Genomic DNA, 20,560 nt, shown 5'->3' with positions numbered 1-20,560 from the left:
CAGGGGGAAGAAGCATCATCTTCTGCTGTGCTAACAGGAGATCCGGCGGTGTCGACACAGGAGAACATCGGCCTGGAACAACAAGGGCAGTGAACAGCTGCCGCCTGTCCAGATCCTTTCCTACCCGGGCTCTACCCGTTCTGTGAGCACGTCAGTGAGGAAGGCTGTAGGGAGAATGTGGGAATGGGGCCACCACAGTGCACTGCAATTTGGAATCCGCTGAGCCGGCCAGGGGAAAGCGGGGAACGCTGCAAAGGGAGCTCCTCAGGGTGGCTCAGGCGAGGCGCTTACCAGGGGCGTGGTGCTGATCCAGGACTGGTGGCTGCGTCTGGACTGGGACTGCTGGTAGTTCCTGTAGAGCTGCACGCCATACTGGGAAGGAAACAGCCCTTGTTAGCATCAGCAGCACCAGAGCCAAGCCCAGCGGCAGGGCACTGCCTCACCCCGGGCGAACGGCATGAGCTGCAAGGCAAGCAGCACCCCCACCGGCCAATGAGCCCCCCATCGCAACGCGGGGAGGAGAGGGGGGTGCTAAGTAGCAGCACTAACCTCACCAGCCCAAGTGGTGCTGAGCTCCCACAGGAAACAGAACCGAAGTGCAGTCCCCGCTTCCGCCAGCAGGTGTCGCTGTCCGCTCTAGCATGCCAGTGGGCTGGCAGCAAGGTGCAGGGGCCGGCTGGAGGCTCTTACCTTAAAGAGGCGGAAGGCGGCCATCCAGCAGGTGCGGCTCTGCTCGTCCTCGCTGCAGAACAGCTTGAGGCCCTTCATGCCGCTGCGCACCTTGTAGGGCTGCAGAACAGAGCGACAACGGTAACCGCAGGGGGCTGTGTTCAGCGCCGGCCGGGAGGCCACGGCACCGAGCTCCCTGAGCGCGAACCGAGCCCCCCAAGCTGTGAGCCCTGTTTTAGCGGGAGGGGAGAGCGAGGCACGGACGAGCCCCAAGAAGCCTCTGGGAGAGCTGGGAAAAGAACCCAGGAGTCCTGAGTCCCAGTCCCGCGCCCTCAACCACTAGACCCCAATATTCTCTGATTGCTGGGAACAAAGCCCGATATCCCAGGCCCCTCTGCTCTACACTCCAATCTGACATCTGGCAAGCCAACCCAGGAGTCCTGGCGCCCAGCCCTCCTTTGTGCTAACCACACGGCCTTAATGGTTGCTGCTGGTGTGTCTCCAGTCCCTTCCACCTCAAGAGGCGCCTGGAAGGACTTTGCGCACCTGGGCCCCTGGTATAACCCTCCTAACTTCTGCTGGGTTTACAGCAGGGATGGATTTGGCCCTGTTTGGGCAGGGATTGCTTCACCCACCGCTGCGGCCTCTAGGGTGCCAGGTGGCAGCCATACCCCCTCAAAACACCTGGCCTCCCTCACCTTGATACAGAAGCTGAACTCGGTGGGCGTGCTGTAGAGTTTTCCCCCTTGGGCGATGAAGTAGACATTGGACTCGTTGAGGTCAGCGAAATACTGTAGGTGCCGCGGGTCCTGGGGGAGGAGAGGAAGGAAGAGCATGTGCTGTATTAGGGGAGGCAGTCCTGGGGCAGGGGAACCAGGACACTTCCTGTCCAGCACCCTGAAGGGCCGGAGAGACCAGACTCCAGACACCGCAGCGACCCAAGCATGGGGCACAGGGGACTCAAACCCAGGAGCCACCGTGGCCTTAGAGCACGAACACCAGGAAGGGAAACCGACTGGCCAGAGGTAGGGAAACTGATCGGTCTCTAAGCTCTTTGGGTCTCCCCATGCATTTGTACATCACCTAGCAAAACGGGGCCCCCCCTGCAGACCAGGGCTGTTGCGTGCTACTGGAATACCCATAATAAACACTGATAATAACTGGCTCGAGGGAAGGAAGGGCAGATTTAAATGGCATCAAAGGTCAAGGAAGGGTTTTAAAAATCACTTCTGCTTTAATAGCCTCAGTGCGTGCTCATTCTGGATGCCGTTATTTATGTACCGTCAGTCTGCTGGGCAGGTTATCAGCAGGGGAACTTAACCAGGAACCTTTGGATGGAATTAGAGGGGCCTGCGGTACCTGAACTAAAAGCTCCTGCTCCCTTAGCAAGGGCTGCAGCAAGCTCATCAAAATGCGTGTGTGGCCCAGCCACCACTAGAGGGGGAGAGAGCCCTGCACAACGTGCACATGGGTGACATATGTGTAGCATCGATAGGGTACTCAGCGATTCATCCTGGGATAAGAGCCTACTGCTGCTACCAGCTAAGGGAGCTATGCCTTTAGTCCAAGAGATGTACATCCCGTGCTTTAAGCTAACTATCCAGGGTTCAAGCCTCATTTGTGACTCATAGAGGGCACAGTTCGGATCGCTCCACCCAAAGTAACTAAGAACTAGCCACTTCTATAGGAAGTCCACGGCCATAAGATGTCTTCAGCCCCACCCCTCCTGCGGTGCCCCCTCCAGACCTGTTGCTCAGCCTCACCTTAGATGTGCCCTTTGTGGAGTAGTAAAGCCCTGAGCGCCGGAGGGAGAAGTAAAACCTCTTCCAGACCTTGCGCCCCACCTCCTTCAGGTGCAGGAAGCCCTGGATCTCTGGGCAGCTGCCAGAATTGAGGAAGTTCTGCAGGAGAGGAGGGGTCGGGGAGAGCATGGGAAGGAAGAGTTGGGAATTGTTGGGAATTGCGAACAGAAAGTTGGGAATCATCAAGACAGGGATAGATAATAAGACGGAAAATATCGTATTGCCTCTATATAAATCCATGGTACGTCCACATCTTGAATACTGCGTGCAGATGTGGTCGCCCCATCTCAAAAAAGATCTGTTGGAATTGGAAAACGTTCAGAAAAGGGCAACAAAAATGATTAGGGGTATGGAACAGCTCCCGTATGAGGAGAGATTAATAAGACTGGGACTTCTCAGCTTGGAAAAGAGGTGACTAAGGGGGGATACGATACAGGTCTATAAAATCATGAGTGGTATAGAGAAAGGAAATAAGGAAGTGTTATTTACTCCTTCTCATAATACAAGAACAAGGGGCCACCAAATGAAATTAATAGGTAGCAGGTTTAAAACAAACACAAGAAAGTATCTTTTCACGCTACGCACTGCCAACCTCTGGAACGCCTTGCCAGAGGGTGTTGTGAAGGCCAATACTAATAATGGGGTTCAAAAGGGAGCTAGATAGATTCATGGAGGATAGATCCATCAATGGCTATTCGCCAGGATGGGCAGGGATGGTGTCCCTAGCCTCTGTTTGCCAGAAGTTGGGATTGGGTGACAGGGCATGGATCACTGGATGATTACCTGTTCTATTCATTCCTTTTGGCGCACCTGGCATTGGCCACTGTTGGAATACAGGATACTGGGCTTGATGGACCCAGTCTGGCTGTTCTTATGTTAAGAGCTGACACTGAACTGGCCCCATAGCTTGAGGCTATCAGGCATCCAGCTCAAGCATTAAGCTCTCTGACTAACAGGCTGCACGGCGGGTTTATCCCAGGTGCATTCGCTTTCTCCCCACCCCACCACAAACTTGTGCTATGCCTGTTTATAGGGCGAAGCTACTTGTGGGCTGTGCCTATAGACAATCCCCAGGGTCACTTTCCTGCTTCAAACCATGTGGGTTAGAGTCAGAACTGGGCGCCGGCGATGAGTGCCAGGAGGGCAATCTGGCAGTGCATACCTGGATGAGCTCCGAGTGGGTCATGCCCTTGTTGGCATCCAAGCAGCTGGAGACCATCACCTCAGGGAACAGGGACTGCTGGGATCAGAGAGAGAGAAGATGGTTAGCAGGGACTCTGGGGCAAGCACAAATGCAGCAGACGGGCGCTGTACCATAGCAGCCCCCAGTGTCTGGCTGGGGGGCAGACTGGCTCCCTTGGGATCAGGACCAGTGGGCTTGTGACCTCCTGGTGCACTGGGCAGCTGTCCAATTAATGCAGGGCGGTGCTGGAATTAATTTCCTGGCAGTAAGGGGTAGATGCTTAGTCCAGCTGTTTTAGCATATTCAAAGCTCATTCCTAGCTGGGCAGCTCCGGGACCCTGGGGGTTCAGGAGAAGGGAAGGCAACCAGATCTTCCAGCAGCTTCGGGGATTCTTCCTCTGAGCACCACCAGGTCCCCTCTGGTCAGGTCAGTGTGTGTCTGGGATTGGCTTCTATCCAGGCAGGGCTGTTCTGTGCCCAGGATGCTGCCTGGATCTCGCCCACTGGAGTCCAAGACATGAAAGGCTGGTCAGGGGCCCCCCGGGTCATGCCGAGCTGGGTCGCCCAGCAGAAGGTCGGCAGGCACTTACCGGTGAGCTTTTAAACAGCTCGTACTTGGCAAAGTTCTTCCGGAAGACAAATCTGCTGTCTCCCCCAATGGGCCAGGTGGCCTGGACCTCCACCACCGACTCATGGTCTTCCAGGCACCGCTCTGTGGAGGAGAAAGCCACAGGGTCAAGGAAGAGCCCTGCCAACCATCATGTACCACAGCACACTGGCTTAGCTTGAGTCAGCCTGTCTCCTTCTAGTTGCCAGCCTCAGCGACTACAGCAGCCTGCCACCGCCCCAGCTAAGCAAGTTGCTCTCTTAGCACAAGTGGTAGGAGCTCGTGCTTTGGGGACTCATAGTCCCTCGCCTGATCTCACCCAAGCCTGCAGTTGCATGCACAGACCTGGCAGTGTGAGCCTCCCCCAAGGTCGTGTTTGCATTTGGGCATTAGTGGACACACGTGCACAGAACCAGCTGTGCACGTCTCCCTGCAAGCTCCTAGTTGCATACACGCACTGGTGGCCATGTGCAGAAAGCTGGCCGTGCAAGGCTCCCCGGGGGTGTACATGCCTCCTCACCTAGGGCCAAGTGCTGATGGAGCTCCACCAGGGACCAGCTGTCGTCATGGAGGGCATGAGTCTTTTGCACCAGCATCTCGCAGACGTGGCGGGCCGTGGCGCCTGCCATGACCTCCAGCGAGCGGCAGGTGCCATCTTCGCTGAAGACCTTTACCACCTGTGGGGCAGAGGCCAGGCCAGGTTAATTCCCCTCTCCCACAGCCCTACCCCCTCACTCTGGACACTCCCTGGGTTCCCTCCCCTCCTCATGTCTCAGTTCTGAATGCACCCGTGGCTGGGTCAGGGTGGGGCGTGGAGAGCCAGCCAGCCAGCCCCAAGGGCAAACCCAAACTGGGCTGAGGTTTATCACCCTCCCAAGGGGAGGCAGTCATGTGTACAGGGTAGCAGGGTGATAGCAAACAAGCCCTGTCTCTGCACCTGCTCCCCTCCTGGCCAGAGCAATTGTCCCCCCAAGACGGCCCCCTGGTCGGTTTCGGGGCGTTTGCACCGTGCTCGGCACTGTGGGATCACACAGGAACTGCCAGCCAGAATCAGCCCCAGAATCCATTTAGCCCAAGGTCCTGACAGGGCCCAGCACCAGATGATTTCGAGGAAGGTGTAAGAACCCTCCAGTAGCACTGGGGAAACCATGGTGGGTCTCATCTTGATCTCTAATAGCTAAGAGATCGGAGTAAGACCTAAGCAGGAGATTTACTATCTCAGCCTCGGTTTCAGGGTGGAATGCACTGCTCCAGGCCGGCTGGCTGAGCGGCTGTAACTGCTCCCTGCAGAGGATAAGAACCTTCTACTGCAGCCAACTAACTGAGGTGCTTCTTTAATTCAAGTGCTAACGGGCTGTGCTTTTGGAGCAAAAGGTCCTAGGATTGGTCCCCGCCGGGTGTGGGTCCTCCCCCCACTCCCAAGCCAGAGCTCCCCAAAACCAGCTCTCTCTGTCTCCCTCCCGTGAGGCCGGGTCATGGAGCAGTTCTCAGGCACTGACTCTTTGGCACAGGGAGGATTGACCCCCTGGGAGCCCAAATCCCTCTTGCTGTTCACTGGCGTCAACTCAGCTATGAAGCCCCCAGCAACTCCCCCCTCTGGCTGTGATCGCCCCCTGGCTCTCAGGCTGCCTCAGTAAGCAAGCAGGTAGCTTCGGCGTCCCTCTGCTCCCAGCGCCTGGGAAAGTGGTGCCGGGGATGTGGGTTGCCCAGCGACCGGGTAGCCTTAGCCTCCTTTTGTGCCACAGAGGGAGATCTCTGGCTCTATGCAGCTGGGGCTGGGCAGCAGGCCAGCTGGCCCGCCCCTCGGCTCCAGAATCAAATTCAGAAGCAGCAGAAGGAGACAGGGGCGAGTCCAGGGATCAGGCTTCTGGCTGTGGGGAGAGGTCAGATTGGAGAGGAGATGGTAGAAGTGCAAGGAAGCCTGACTCCGACTGGCCCAGCCCAGCTTCTACTGGCCCCGCCCCAGAGGGGAGTCCGTGATGTGTCTCATCTGAAACAGCTGCTGCCCATGGCCCAGGAGGGTCCTGGCTTAAGTTGGGGGGGAAGTGGATAGCTACGTCACCACTGCCCCTTGGCATGGGCTGAAAACCCCTTGCTCCATGTTGCACCCCACAATCCTTCTGGTGTGACATGCTCCCCGTTGCGGGGGCCTGATGGGCAGCTGGGGAAATGGCCAGGCAGAGACCTTCTGCATCCCCCAGCGTGTCTCTTGGCGACACCAGGGCAGTGGATGCGGCTCAGGCTTCGCCCTGTAGCGATATCCCCAGGGCATGACTATGCTGACCCCTTCCCTCCCCCAAAGGAATGGGCACTGCTGGCTAATGAGTGACAGGCTGGGTCTGCTCCCAAGAATACAGAGGGTGTGAGGTTCCCTGCCGGGCCTCTGGAGGGGAACGATTGCTGGGGGTTTGGAGCTTGGGGCAGGATACGGATGGGGAAGGAAAGGCCAACGAGTGGCATTCCCTAGGGGTCCAAGGCTGCACCCTTGCACTGTGGGGAGAGGAACCCCATGACCAGCTGCTTAGCACTAGCTGGAAGTAGGCCTGTCAATAGACAAGTGTCAGCTGCCAGCAGAGTTTGGGGGTGGGCTGGCCGGTCCTGTTCCCGTCACAGTCAAAGGCAGGAATCCCAAGGTGCAGGATTGGGCCCCAAATCTCTCCAGCAACAAAGAGAAAATAAACAGTGCAAAGATACTGGAGCAGAGTGGGCTAGGGGCTAGAGCATGCGCCAGGACTCCTGGGTCCTATTCCCAAATCTAGGAGGGACTATCGTCTGGTGATGCAAGCAGGGGTTCAGGACTCTGGGGATCTATTCACATCTCTAAGAGGGAGCATTATCTAGGGGCTAGAGCAGCTATTAGGGGTTCAGGACTCCTGGGTTCGATTCCTGGCTCAGTGGTCCATGCTCATTACAGTACTTGGTTGCAAATTGAGGTGTGTAGTGAGTCAGCGAGGGGTCGGGAGGGGGGGGAGCTTTTGCGAACATAACCAGCTCACTGAGTTTCTAACCTTACAGCCCTTTCAGAGGGCTGTCTCCCGGGAGGGTGGGGGGGTCCCCCAGCACTGAACCCAAACAGCCTCTCTGGAGGGAGCTGGAGCATCGCCCCTAGCAAGGAAATGGAGGCAAAGTGAGGTGGCCAAGGTCATGCAAGCAAGCCTGGGAGAGAGCCAGCAGTTGAATCTGGATGTCCAGCCTCCCATTCCCATCCCTGTTAGACCGTCCACGGCCAGGGGATCCTGGCAGGAAGCAGCATCATGGCTGGACCCTGCCCACAAGGAATTCACAACGACATCGAAGTGCGGCAGCGCCTTGGGCTAGGCTGAGACCCAAATCCTCCCTGCTAGTCCCCGGTTAACCCACCAGAGGGGGATAAGCACCTGCTGAACTGGCACAGCACACGGGGACATCCGTCTGACAATGCCCTTTGCAGAGCCGGCCCACTGTGCCCGTTCTCTGTGCCCCAGCTGTGATGAGGCCCCATGGTGCCGGGCACTGCACAGATACACAGCGAGAGGCGCTCCCCAAAGGGCTTGTGACACTGTAAACTCTTCGGGGCAGGGACCATCTCTTTGGTCTGCGTTTGTACTGCGCCTAGCACCACTGGACCTTGGTCTGTGACTGGGGCCCCTCGGCACCACTGCAATAGAACTAAGAGAGAGTGGGAGGGGAAACTGAGGCACAGGTCACAAAGCAGCTAAGGGAACAGCACGCAGGCTACTTAACTCCCAGGCAGGCCCCAGCGGGGAGGAGCAGGGGGCAGCCCAGGCCATGGGGTGGCTTGGGAGGCTGCCAGCCACTGTCTTGAAGCCACAGGCTCCCCCCTCCCACGTGCCATGAAGTTCGTGACCTTTGCAGGGAGGGTTCAGATTTCCTTCAGTGCCTTCCTTCAGGTTCTACCAGCTAGGGGCGGGTGCGGGGAGGCTCTTTCTGTGGTTGGCTGCTCTCTGCCAGCCACCTGAGCTGCTCTTTGCAGACACCAGCCATGCCCTGAGCGTCTGCGCACGGAGGGGGCAGACGGTCGTTAGGGCTGCAGTAAAGCAGCTCCTGGGCTGGCCCCACGTGGTACCCGCTGCTTGGCTCCTTTTATCTCTATCCCGCGGCCATTGCCTGGCAGGAACCAGTCCAGGTGCTGATCCCTGCTGCCTCTGGGACATGTTTTGGCTATGTGTGCCGTGGACCCCTTGCTCTGAGCCCCCAGACGGCCCCTGTGCGGCCTGCCATGGGCATTCTCCACCCGGCACCGCTGGAGCTCTGTAGCCCGGAGAGAAGCAAGGTGTCGAAAACCGATGAACATCCCATGCCCACCTCCCCGCTCTTCCCTTCGGTGATGGCTCATCCGCCTCCCTCCGGGACGTGCTGAATTTCCTCAGCCAGCAGCCAGGCCAAATCAAAGCCAAAGGCATTGGCTTCTTGGGCTCTGTCTACTCCGATGCTGCTGACCCCAGGGAACAGGGGTCCCGCTTGCTCGTCCCCTCTGCCGGAGAGGCCTTGGGAACCATCTGCCCCCGAGCTCACAGCCTGGGGGCAGCCTGTCCTTGGCATAGGGTCGCAATGGTAACAGTGACGTGGGCTTCCTGGGAATGGCCCTGACAGGTCTCCCAGGGTCATTGGAGCTGTGGGGGGGGGGGGGGCGGATGAAATATGGGGGGTGTGCTGCCAAAAGGGGATCGATTTACAGTCAGGCCAGCACGGCCCCTGTGTGGTAGGCCCTCAGCTTGGGGGGAGGGCGCTGCCCGGCTGGGGCTGTACTGAGGCCTCTGAGCTGCTGATAGTGGGAGGAGACTGTCATGAGCGTGTTAGGCCTCATGCTGCTGCCACAGCCAGGTCTCCGTCCCACAGGCTGAGGAGCCCCTGGCTCGTGGCCCCCGCAGCCTGTCGGGATGGCTGCACTGGCCTCTCAGCAGGACCTCCCAGTGTGTGGGGGAGGGACACCAGCTCCCACCCTCGGCCCGCTCAGCTAACCCAGCCCTGGGGGCGAAGGGCCGCACCCGAGGCCCAAACCCTGACCCCATCACTGTCCCAGGGGAGATTTGGGTCTTGCGGCAGCCCTGGGTTGATTTAAGGCTCGTTGATGTTCCATGGGAGGGGACTGAGCTGTCCCCTACCCAAGGGCTCCCCAGAACTACCCTGACACCTGCTACCTGCACTCCGGGCAGGTGAGACACCCCTAGAGGAGGGATCCTAAAGTGCAATGGAAATGTACGATGGAGCACACAGACAACACCCCTGGGGGCAATGGGAAGGGCCGGGGCCGGGGCCGGCACCAGGGTAATCCTGTGGGAAAGTGACCAGTCCATGGCTATGTGATCCCCTCCCCCTGGCCGTCTGCTCCTCACCCCACCCTGGCCCCACCGCTGCTCCTCCTGACTGATCAAGTCCCCCGGGAATTAGAGCACCCCAGTGCCCCCTCTCGCTCACCCAGCAGTACCCATGCTCCAGATGAAAGGCAAGGGAACCTTTATAGTTATTATTCTCCAAAGCCCTTAATTGTAATCTTATTCCTTGCTGGCGAGTCAGTAAATTGGCTCCAAGATCTGAGCACGTCGGGACACACAGACCTCCTAGAGACGTCCAGAGATTCTTCCAGACACATAATTCCACTCTCCCCACCCCACCCGGGGTAACTGCCAGCGTCAAAACCCACAGAGTCCCTGGGCTATGTCCAGTTGTCCCTCTGAACCTGAAAGAACAGCCAAAGACCGACACATGTACAGAGACTGACATGTCTAGAGAGCTTCTCGTCCAAGAGGATCCCAAAGCACTTTGCTCACGTGGAAGAAATAGAGTCCACCATCCCAACCTGCTGACATGCAGCCACCTCTGGGGTGGAACATGTCAGCACTTTGAGCAAGGCCTCAGCAACACTGCCTAATACTTTAGGGCAAGGAGTGAAGAAAGGTACTGAACCGTAGGGGGAGTTTAGCAAGGGGGAATGGAGCTTTCCAAATTGGGATTTGGCCAGAAAGCCAGGAGTTAAAACCCTGGCTTCTCACGAAAGGTGCCGTGAAATCTTCAGTGACCACGATTGGTCCAGATCTTGAGAAAAACAAGTTCCGGGGACCAGAGAGCAAAGCCAAGCAGATTTGTCAGGGAAAGGGAATTGAGCCTAGAAAGAGCAGCTACTTCCCTCCCTTGTGGTTCAGCTCACCTGCTCCTACAGAGACTCAGCTGCATTTCCCAGCTGTTCCCTGGCTCTCCTGGGCCTGCTCCAACCCGTCTCATCCATCTGGCTTGACTGGGAGGTCTTTGGGGCAGGGATGGTTTATACAGCACCCAGCACAGTGGGGCCCCGATCGCTAACTACTACAGCCCCTTTCCCCGCCCCCAGTACCAGCCCACCAAAGTCTCTGCACAAGGGGGCACTGATCCAGGTCTCCAGCAGGGGCGGGTGCACTGGGCGGGCCACATCGTGCTGGGGCACCTGGTGTTTTCAGGGTGCAGTGTTCGGCACACCACGGGTTAAGCGGCTGTGCTGGGCCCGGCTCAGAGGCAGGTGATTGCCTGGGGAGGTGTCAGGTGGGAAGTCCTGGAAAGTTTCCAAGGGTGCCTGGAAACTGTCCCACCTATAATTACTAGCTTGTGGGGGCCTGGGTCGCCGAAACACACCGGGATCCATGCCGACCATCCCTATGGAAACCAACCGCCTGCCTCGTCAAGCCCCGTCATGCCCAGCTGCCCTGCACATCCCAGCCAGACTCAGCTCAGGAGTTCGATGGGGCACCAGCACCATCAGTACTTGAGTAACAAGACAGGGGGATGACCCACCCAGGGTCAAAAAGCAGGTCAGCGGCAGAGCTGGGAACAGGACCCAGGAGTCCTGACGCCCAACCCCACTGCCCCAACCACTAGACTCCGCCGCGTGCCAGAACCAGGGAGAGAACCCAGGTGTCCTGGCACGCAGGCCCATTGATTCCCTGAGCCTCCAACCACCGCTGTGGCTAACGCCGCAAACCCGTCCAGGAGCTGCCCTGCCCTCCCAGCCCCTGAGCCGGTGCACTTACGTGGGGGCCGCTTTCCCACTGTGGGCCTTGCCCTGCCGAGGGGCTGCTGAGGATGGGCGACTTGGAGGGGCTGCAGAGCTCGGGGAAGGGGTTGGGGATGGACGGGAGCGACGAGGCTCGCGGCTCTTCCTCCTTCAACTTCCTGCCAGAAAGGAGAGGTTTGGGGTGAGGGCGCAGGGGCCTGGCATGTGAACCACACCGAGATCACAGGAGCCACACAACGTTCCGATGCAAACAACAGCACAAAGGGCGGAGGATCGGGCCCAAAGTATCCAGAGCCTGAAGGTAGTCGGGCGCCCAGACCCCTGCAGCCCCTCCCCAGAGACTGACGGCTGTGCCAACAAAAGCTACCTCCGCCCCAGTCAGCAGCAGCCGCAGGCCTGGTGATTTCACTCTGCTCTTAAAGGGACGCACCGTGCACTCCCTCAGCCGGAGAGCGGGCCCAGAGCGGGCCCAGGCGCTGAGATCCAGAGGCGGGCGGGCGAGTTAATAATTAACTCTAAACCCCTTGGCTCTCCCTAGTGCTGTTCATCCAGGCTCAAAGGCGAAGGAGCCTCTCTCCTTGCAGGCTGCACCCCTGTCTCCTCCTGCTGGATCCCTCCACCAGCTGATGCTCCCCTCCCTCCCCATGTGGGAGGCTTGTGGCACAAGCCTCCATTTTTGCAGAGGAGGAAACTGAAGTATGAAGAGGGGGAAGAGACTCACCCAAGGTCACACAGCCAGTCAGTGGCAGAGTTGGGACTAGAACCCAGGAGTCCTGACTCTCAGCCACCCCTCTAACCACTAGACCCCATGGTCCTCCTAGTGCTGGGCATAGAACCAGGAGTCCTGATTCTCAGCCACCACCACCTGACTCTAACCACTAGATACCATGCTCCTTCCAGTGCTGGGCATAGAACCCAGGAGTCCTGACTCCCAGTCTTGTATTTTAACATGATCGACCTTCCAGGACCATGTGGCTTGGAGGCTAATGGTGGTGAGGGCATCACAGCTCCACAAGGGGACAGAGACACTCACTCTCCCCCCGGCCCCGGGGGCAGCCCAGACACACTGCTGGGAAAATCATGGGACCCCATTGTGGAGGGCAGGACGGAGTTCCCCACAATGCCCTGCTCCCAACCTGTTGACTTGGATGACCAGCGGCTGTGAGCGCTTCACGTCGCTGCCGGCCAGCAGCCCAGCCTTGTCCCGCTCGCCGGTGGGGAAGGCATGGCCATTGGACAGGCTCCGGGTTCGGTCCTGCTCCAGGTGGCCCTGGTACAGGTTGTCCAAGGTGGTGGGCAGGTCGTTCCGCAGCGCTGCCAGGTCCATGGCATTATCTGCAGAGAGAAGGGAGGAGATTGGGATGGTTACTCGTGCCTCTGTGGCTTCCTTCAAACCACCGCACCTTCCCCACCCGCCATGCCGAGCGCCAGGCTCAGCCACAGTCCTGCTGGGCCAGAGGCACCGAGGCCTTTTGGGGAGGGGGCACCCCTGCTCAGCACAGAAGAAGGCTGGATGCACCTTCAACCACACCCCGCGCTGCCGCTGAATCTCCTGCCACGGGGAGCTGCACTGAGGCGCACCCCCCTCCTCCAGCCGGGGGCAGAGAGCGCGGCCCTGCGTCAGGAACGGGCCAAGCTGGGGAATGAGGCCTAAGCGCCCATAGGAAGGTTGGGCACCTAGAAACCCCAGGGAAAGGCAGCTGGCAGGGAGCACCCGGGCACCAGCCAAACAGGGGGGGATTCCCTCTCTCTGACCTCCCACCCCCAGGTGACCATCTGTGACCTGGGCGCGGCACTGGGCAGCGCAGCGATCACCCCACCCCCACGGTGCCTGCACCCCAAAAAGCCAAGCTGACGCTTCATCGGCTCGGAAATCTGTAGCTTACGTTACACCAGTGTGGCTAAGAGCAGATTCTGGCCCTAACAAAGGGAAAGCCCCATCTGAGGCAAAGCATGAAGTACCCAAACCTGCCAGAACCCTTCCCGCCCCTGGAGGGCCAGCCGCGTGCCCCTGGAGCGTGCCCTGACCAGGGGCTGGGTTCCTGTTAGCTCATCCCTGCCTGGTGAAGCGGGGCAACCCCTCCCCTGCTATAGCGACAGCCTCGGGCCACATCCCTTATTGCAACTGGGTCAGATGATTCGGGTAGAAGCTGACGCCGGCTTGGCCAGAGGCCTGCACTGAACCAAGATAGTGGGTTTGGGTCTGTTCCCTAGCAGGCAAGGGCTGGAGAGGTCCAGTGGTAAGAGGCCCTGCTGAGCCACACGGGCAAGCTGGCTTGTGCAGGAACCTTGCCCCGCCTTTGGTGCTGTCCCGTCAGGCTCGGTGGGTGCACCCGGCGCCTTGGCCAGGAATTTTAAGCAATCAGGCAGGTCTTCTGGGCACAGTTATCCCTATTGCACAAGTCAGTCGGCTAATTGCACATGGACTCCATGCACTCTCACTAAGTGTGCACCAGTCTCATGCACGTGTCACTCAGCTCATTGCACATGGAGTCGCTGCCATCTCAGCCCATCAGCACCAAATTTGGTTTAGCCCTAAAGAAACATTTGCTGAGGCCGGGTATTATGCTCTCTGGCGCCTCCAGAAACGGACCAGTGTCCCCTTCCATCTCCCCTGCTCTGTGCCTGCGCTCTCCGGCAGCCTGGCAAGCTCAGCTGTACCGGGTTTTTACAGGTGCCAATATCCCAGGCAGGCAGCCCATGCTGGGTGTCAATCACTGACTCACGCTGCGGGTTGCCCCATGCTCAGCTCTCTGGTCGCCTGCACTTCGGCAAGAGCAGCTACGCTGCTGGCACGAGCCAGAGCCCATCTGGCTACACCCCAGGGGCAGCCCAACGTGCCAGGCACCAGAAGGAAGAACTGCAAAGCCAGAATCAGAGGCAGGGGGCGCTGCGTCTGGCCCCTTTGGCCACGATCCGGCAGCTGGACTCCACAGGGCACTGGCTCCCAAGTCTGCCGTGGCCCATTGTTTTCCCTTGATCCACAACAAAGCGATGAGTCAGCGTGTGGGCAGGTGACTCAACACAGCCCCACCCTTCTCACTGCAGACCTCGTCCACGTGCTTGTGTGCAGGCGGCCTGGCTAGAGGCTGGTGGGATCTAGAGCCGGGTCGGAGGCAGCGTTCGTGTTTCCTCTGTACTGGGTCCCTTTCCACCTTGTCCAGAGGTTTGTGTTGGCCGTGGAGGTCAGGGCAGGCATTGCCCACACACTCTGCTGTGGAATAGCTGCTACTGGGGCGGGCATGGCCCAGTCTACCCTATGGGTGCCTCTGCCCAGGCAGATCTACAGATACAGAGGCAACCAGTTAGCTGCTCCATCTAGCTGTTCGCTGAAGGGGCCATTGGTCGAACGGGCTAGCAGCCTGGACTGGGATGTCCAGATGATCCCCACTGGCCGCTCCTGGGCTGCTGCCAGGCCCTTCCAGATGGCCCGAAGACTTTCAGTTAGGAATTCCTAAGGCGCCCATCACCGTGGTGGCTGGGCTCCAAAGAGCCACGGGTAGGTTAGAAAAGCAGCTTTCTGGATTTGTCTGTGTTGCCGTGGCGTTGCGTCTGCCCCCTTCCGTCTGGGTCCGGGGGCTGTCGTGGGACACAGGGTTGAGATGGGGAAGCTGTGGTGGAGTCAGACAAGCTGGGGCAGCCAGATTCGCCACTAGGCCTGGTGACCACTGAGACAGGCCGGGAGGAGCGTGAAACAGACACTGGGTGGGTTGGATAATGAGGCCAGTCCTGTGGGCTCTGGGGCCAGCTTCTGATCCCTGTTACTCCCCTGACTTCACAGGATTCATGCCAACCCAGCTGAGAGCAGGACGCAACCCGTTCAAGGCTCCCACGACACAGCTGTTCCTATCAGCTCAGCCGTCTCCTCTTCCTTCCCTCACACCCCGGGAGGGATAGCTCAGTGGTTTGAGCATTGGCCCGCTAAACCCAGGGTTGTAAGTTCAATCCTTGAGGGGGGCCATTTAGGGATCTGGGGCAAAAATTGGGGATTGGTCCCACTTTGAGCAGGGGGTTGGACTAGATGACCTCCTGAGGTCCCTTCCAGCCCTGATATTCTATGATTCTATGACACCTATTTGCAGGCTGCGACCCCAGCGACAGGGGACTCCCTCTCCCGCCCACAGCACTCCCTGGTGTCTCAGCACTGCTGACCACCCCGGGGATGCTTGAAATAATTTGCAGGGCCTCGTGCTGGAGGGATCGATCTGGAGGAAACAGGATCGCTGGTGTCTTCTGTTGCTAATTACATACGTGACCTCTCCTGGCTCCCAGGGAAGGTGAAGCCGGAGCGTGGTGCCGGGGAATAAAGACAAGGGAGGTGTGCTCAGCAGGAGCTAGCCTGCCCCGCTCAGAGAGATGGTGGGAGAGAGACTAGGGAGTCTGGTGGGTTTTCAACTACCAATGGCTTTTCATCACCACACCCCGTGTCGCAGGGCAGGGCTTTATCCCCAGTGTACAGTGATCAGACAGCCTTCTGGCTAGCCCGGCTTAAACTTTAAAGTAGTCAGGGCCAAATCTGAAACAGTTCTTTCATAAGGTACAGGTGGGGTACTGAGAAACAGAGTGGCCAAGCGACCTGTCCCGGGAGTCTGTAACAGAGCTGAGAATCGACCCCACTGCTCAAGCTAGCGTCCTGCCTGCCAGACCAGACTTCCCCTCTAGCTCTGCATGGGGACTGGATGGCTGCAGGGGGCTGGCTGTGGGCCACAGAGCCTGTCACCCGTCTGGATCCCCTCTCCGGTGAGTGGTAGCCGGATGCTGTCACGCAGCAACCCAGGCCTGCTATGAGTCTGGGGGCCTGCACGACCGCAGTCAGCCCCTTTGTCTCTCCAGGGCAGGCTGAGGCCTGTGGCTGGCAGGGCGGGTGTCTCATGGCGAGAGGGAAGCTCGGCCTGCTGGTGCCAGGGCTGTGCCAGCCCAGTGGAGATTAGTAGGGGACTCCAAAGGCAGGGGGGTGGACACACATAAGCCGGCCCCTGGTCCCCGATTTAACCCTTCTAGCTCTGCTTTGGGGGGATGCTGTCTACAAGCTAGCTGTCCTAGCACCCCGTTGCCAGGGGCACGGAAGGGAAGGCACAACAAGCCCAATTCATTCTGGCTGCCGCTGCCGCAGTTTGGGGGAGATACAGCGCCCCCCCCTTCCCCCCAGTGTCACTACACAAACAGGTTTTATGGGCCTGGGAGAACATCATTAAAATCACTGGAGTATTAAAGCTGGAGGCGTCTGCAGCTCCATGGGCATGTCGGGGGAGGGACCCTTCCCCTGCCACGCTGGCACCCCCTGCAATGTTAGGCTCCCCGCCAGCCAGTCGGAGCCCCTCCCCACACCAACATCTCCAGCCACAGCAATGTTGCCCAACCAGCCGGGGGTCTGGGCCGGAACGAGGAGGGAACATCAGATCTGGCCAGGGGACAGGGGCACCTGGATCCTCAGCTTGGCAACTTCTTGCTGTTTCCTTCCCTCCCCCGCTCTGCTCTGACTCAAGCCACCCTGGCCCGAGGGGAAAGGGGCAGGGTTCCTTTAAGGCGGGCCCTGAGCTGTGATTCACCCTCACGGCTTCCTGCCTTTTATATCCCCGCTCGAAAACATCCACCCACCCCAGACAAACTGCAAAACAAAGCAGTGATCGCCAGGCGGATTGTGCAACGGGCACTACCAGGCACCACTGAGACACTGGGCGTGGGACCACAACCCACCCAACCATGCCGGGCATTTTCTCCCACTGCAGCCCCCTGGCATGGGGGGGCTGCTGCATGGGGGGGAGGTCGGGGGGTAATGGGCAGTGGGTGGCAGATCCCAGGCCTTTGACTCGCCTTGAACCAGAACAGTATTACACTGGGTTTGTGCTTGGACGGGAGACTGTGCTGACCCTGCGGGATAAAGCATGCTGGCGATCTGGAAAATGGCACTCTTTGCACGCAGGCACGGGGTGACTCTCCGGTAAGCGAGGAAGGCATGGCCTTCGGCACTGAAAGTCCAGGGGCCTTCAATCCTAAATCATTCAGGCGTTTGTGAACATTTTCCCCACTGTCCCCGTCACATGGATGTGATGCAAATCTGAGGCCCTTGTGGTGATTAAATCCTCTTGTACCTTGTACTGGAATCCAGGTGTTCACCTCGGTATCCTGGCAAAATTCCAGTCTAGGGTAACTGCATTCTGCTGACCTACATTCCACCCCAGAGATTCAACTGGGTGCAAAATTCTCCTTCACGTCCTGACTGCACCTCTTATATAGTGTCGCTGTGAACTGTTACAAACAGCTGTGACCTTCTACTCCAGAGGTGGCTGCATTTGGGAAAAAGAGGACATGATTCCCAATCACAATCAATCTGCTAAACTTGGGATCCTTTAGTAGGCAACAAATTCTATGGTTTTAAATTAATTTATCATAAAACCTCCCCAAGGAAGAGCAATGGGTTTTGCCTCCAATATTTAAGTGGCGCTTAGACCCCTCTGCACAGGAGTGAATCCCCCCTGGAACCACCAGCAAGGTACCAGCCTGAGTGTGCTTGGAGATCTTCGCATAGCACATGAGCAGCCAGGACACTGCTTCCTACAGCCTAATGGAGTTGATCATCACTTCCCCCTACCCCGCAGCCCATACACCTTCCTGCTTCTGGCTAAACCAGTTCTACACCTGGACCTCCCCAGCATGATGAACTGCTGGCCTCTCCCTGCTACAGCTCACCTCCTTGGTATCTGGGACATCCAGCTGGCTGGGATGTTCAGACACCAGGTCGTAACGAGGGCGTTGTGTGGTTCTGAGCCTTTGTCAAGGAAAGGAGAGCCCTGCTACACAAGGCCATACTGCTTTGCGGGGCCTAGGACTAAGGGGTGAATGAGAGAAATCAAAGGGAGTATCAGTCCAGAATAGACCAGTGGTCCATCTGGCCCAGCATCATCCCCCTAATCTGGAGTGCTGGATTAGCCCACTGGTGCCATTCAGTCTGCTATCCCCCGTTCCCTGCTGCACAGGATCAGAGCCCTGCGTCACACCTGGTCTGCCACAGCCAGGCCCAGCTGGTCCAGTAACTTGCCTCAAATGATGACTAAAGCTGGATGAGTCAGAGGAAGGTGCTGTTTTCCTTCCACCCTCATGCAGCACACCGAGCTCTGCAATACTGTCCCAGGAGGGCAGGTTCCTTCCTGACCCTTGTAGGTAGCCGTCGCTTTGTGCCCTGCAGCATGAGGATTAATACCTCTCGCGATTGTATCCTAGTAGGTGCCAGGCTTATTCAGATAGCGCCTCATGCCGCATGGATGCAGCCACCGTCTCAGACTCAGGAGGGAGACGCCCAAGCCCAGCCATTAGCTCTGGCTGGAACAAATCCTGTAGCTGCCACAGCAATAAACCTGCGGAGGGATGTAATCCAATTGGCTTGATTCCTTGGCTCCGGTTTAAGAACCCTTTTCTACAGTCGAGTGCGTTTCTGGGAAGTCCCAAGGTCGCAAAAAGCAACTTTAGTTTGATGAGGAACAGCAGGCACTTGTAAACAGTGATGCCAGCTCTCTTCTGCAGGGGCTGCAGCTTCCCTGTGCTGGCTCGGCCAGCCCTGAATCATGCCCCTGCTTCAAGGCTTCTACGGGGCTTTGCTGGGGTAGAGGACCAGCAGAGTGCAGATAATCTCTGGCCATTCCCCACCCCACCTCACAGCTCCCGCGCCCAGCGGCCCCCCTAGCTAGGGTAATGAGGGATCGGGTCTTTGCCTGTTGATGCTGGTTCTGAATGTGGCCCAGTGGGTCTGTCCCTGCACTAGATCCTCAAGTCCCTGGAGAAGGGGCTGCCCGTTTTGTGCAGCGCCCTGCACGCTGCCAGCACCCAGCAAAGCATGAAACATTGCAAGGCTGAGGTTCATGGCCGGCGCCTGGAATCTACAATCTGCCCTGACTGTGGCACTGGGGGGATCTGGGAAAAGGAAGGAATCCTGGAGCCAGGCTAGGGTCACACGGGGGCATGTTCAGAAGATTAGGGGGAAGCGTGGAGACGCATCTGTGTGTGGAACTCAGCCCAGCACGGCTGCTGCTTCGTAAACCTCCCTGCGAGCACATACCGTACTGCAGAGCGAGCGAAAAGTATGAGCTGGATTAGAGCAGAACCCACGAGGGGCCGAGAGGCAGACAGAGCCCTGGGGTTAAAGTCCTCTGATGAGCCAGAGGCTGCAAACACAGCAGAATTTCTACAGAGGGGAAAACATTCTCCCCATAGACACATCTATCGATCTGGATCCAGCATACATATACGCTTGGAGCAGGAGACTGGTGGTCAGGCCTGCTGGGCTCTAGACAGGCCTCTGCCTCTGGCACACTGGGTGAGCTTGGGTGAGTCCCCTCCCTTCTCTGAAACTCATTTTCCCCAGCTGTAAAATGCAGGTGAAGATACTCACCCTGGATTATTAAGCAAGGGTAATTTTCAGGGATGAAACGGCTATAGAAGTGCAAAGCCAGGTAGGTACATTTCTCTGATGTCAGATCACACAGCATCGTGCATGAAACACCACACAGCATTGTAACTCTTACACGCCCAAAATACCTGATTCATTAACTGTATTACACTTTACAGATATGATTTTCAAAATGGCTCAAGTGATTTAGAAGCACAAGCCTTATTGACCTGCAATGGGACTTGTGCTCCTAAGTCACTTAAGAGGCTTTTGAAAACCCCACCCCAGATATCTGTCAGCACCGGGGTGCTGCAATCACAAGCGCTTTCAAGACGTTTATAATAAAAATGTCGTGTGAGTGTGAACCAATCGTACATTGTTTCAGGTTTATTAGTGGCTTACACAGAGTTCAGAGGGATTTGCACCGGTATACAGGAAACGTTAGAGTCTAAAGTTTGAATGTTGACTCGACGGCTAATCCAGTAGCTACCAGCAACAATACACCCCACAAGAGCGTACGAGACTGGAGTCACGCTGAGGGCTAAAACAGTGACCCCAGAGCTGGGGAATGACGGTATGTTTACACTGCACTGTGAAGCCAGGTGTGTGGACTCGGTAATTCCAAGCATGCGCTGAGCGTTCATACTGCATTTTAAACCTGGGTTTACGATTGCTGGACCTGGCACTCACAGCCGTGCTGACGCGTCCACGCTGCACAATGACAGGGCCGGGACCCAAGTCACGGGGCGACTTGGGCTCTGATGACCCACCCCCCTAGCAGGGTCTGAGGACCTGGGTGCTGAGTGATCGCTGACCTGTCAGACTGATTTATGTGTGCACGGAAAGGGGGGCTTGGGCTCAAATCAGAGACAGAACCCAGGCTCAGCGTGCACTAGAGACATAGCAAAGGCTACAGGGAGGAAGGGTAATG

The 20,560-nt window shown here is 57.8% G+C and overlaps 1 protein-coding gene across 2 annotated transcripts in view; it reads right to left on the bottom strand.

The window, feature by feature from the left end:
• GRB7 (growth factor receptor bound protein 7) overlaps nt 1–20,560 on the bottom strand; it is a 45,958-nt gene that overhangs the window by 4,582 nt on the left and 20,816 nt on the right. For both annotated transcript variants that reach the window (XM_074940603.1, XM_074940604.1), the window contains 9 exons: nt 12,383–12,581; nt 11,263–11,404; nt 4,782–4,938; nt 4,245–4,366; nt 3,634–3,711; nt 2,433–2,570; nt 1,368–1,478; nt 691–789; nt 292–372 (listed from right to left, as the gene is read on the bottom strand). In XM_074940603.1, the coding sequence (XP_074796704.1) occupies nt 292–372; nt 691–789; nt 1,368–1,478; nt 2,433–2,570; nt 3,634–3,711; nt 4,245–4,366; nt 4,782–4,938; nt 11,263–11,404; nt 12,383–12,581 (1,127 nt within the window). The remainder of the gene's footprint in view (nt 1–291; nt 373–690; nt 790–1,367; nt 1,479–2,432; nt 2,571–3,633; nt 3,712–4,244; nt 4,367–4,781; nt 4,939–11,262; nt 11,405–12,382; nt 12,582–20,560) is intronic.

This window comes from Natator depressus, chromosome 27 (genome assembly GCF_965152275.1).
Source record: "Natator depressus isolate rNatDep1 chromosome 27, rNatDep2.hap1, whole genome shotgun sequence".
Taxonomy (NCBI): Eukaryota; Metazoa; Chordata; order Testudines; family Cheloniidae; genus Natator; species Natator depressus.
Note: the sequence above shows the minus strand (reverse complement) of the source record. Positions and strands in the feature narration are given on the sequence as shown.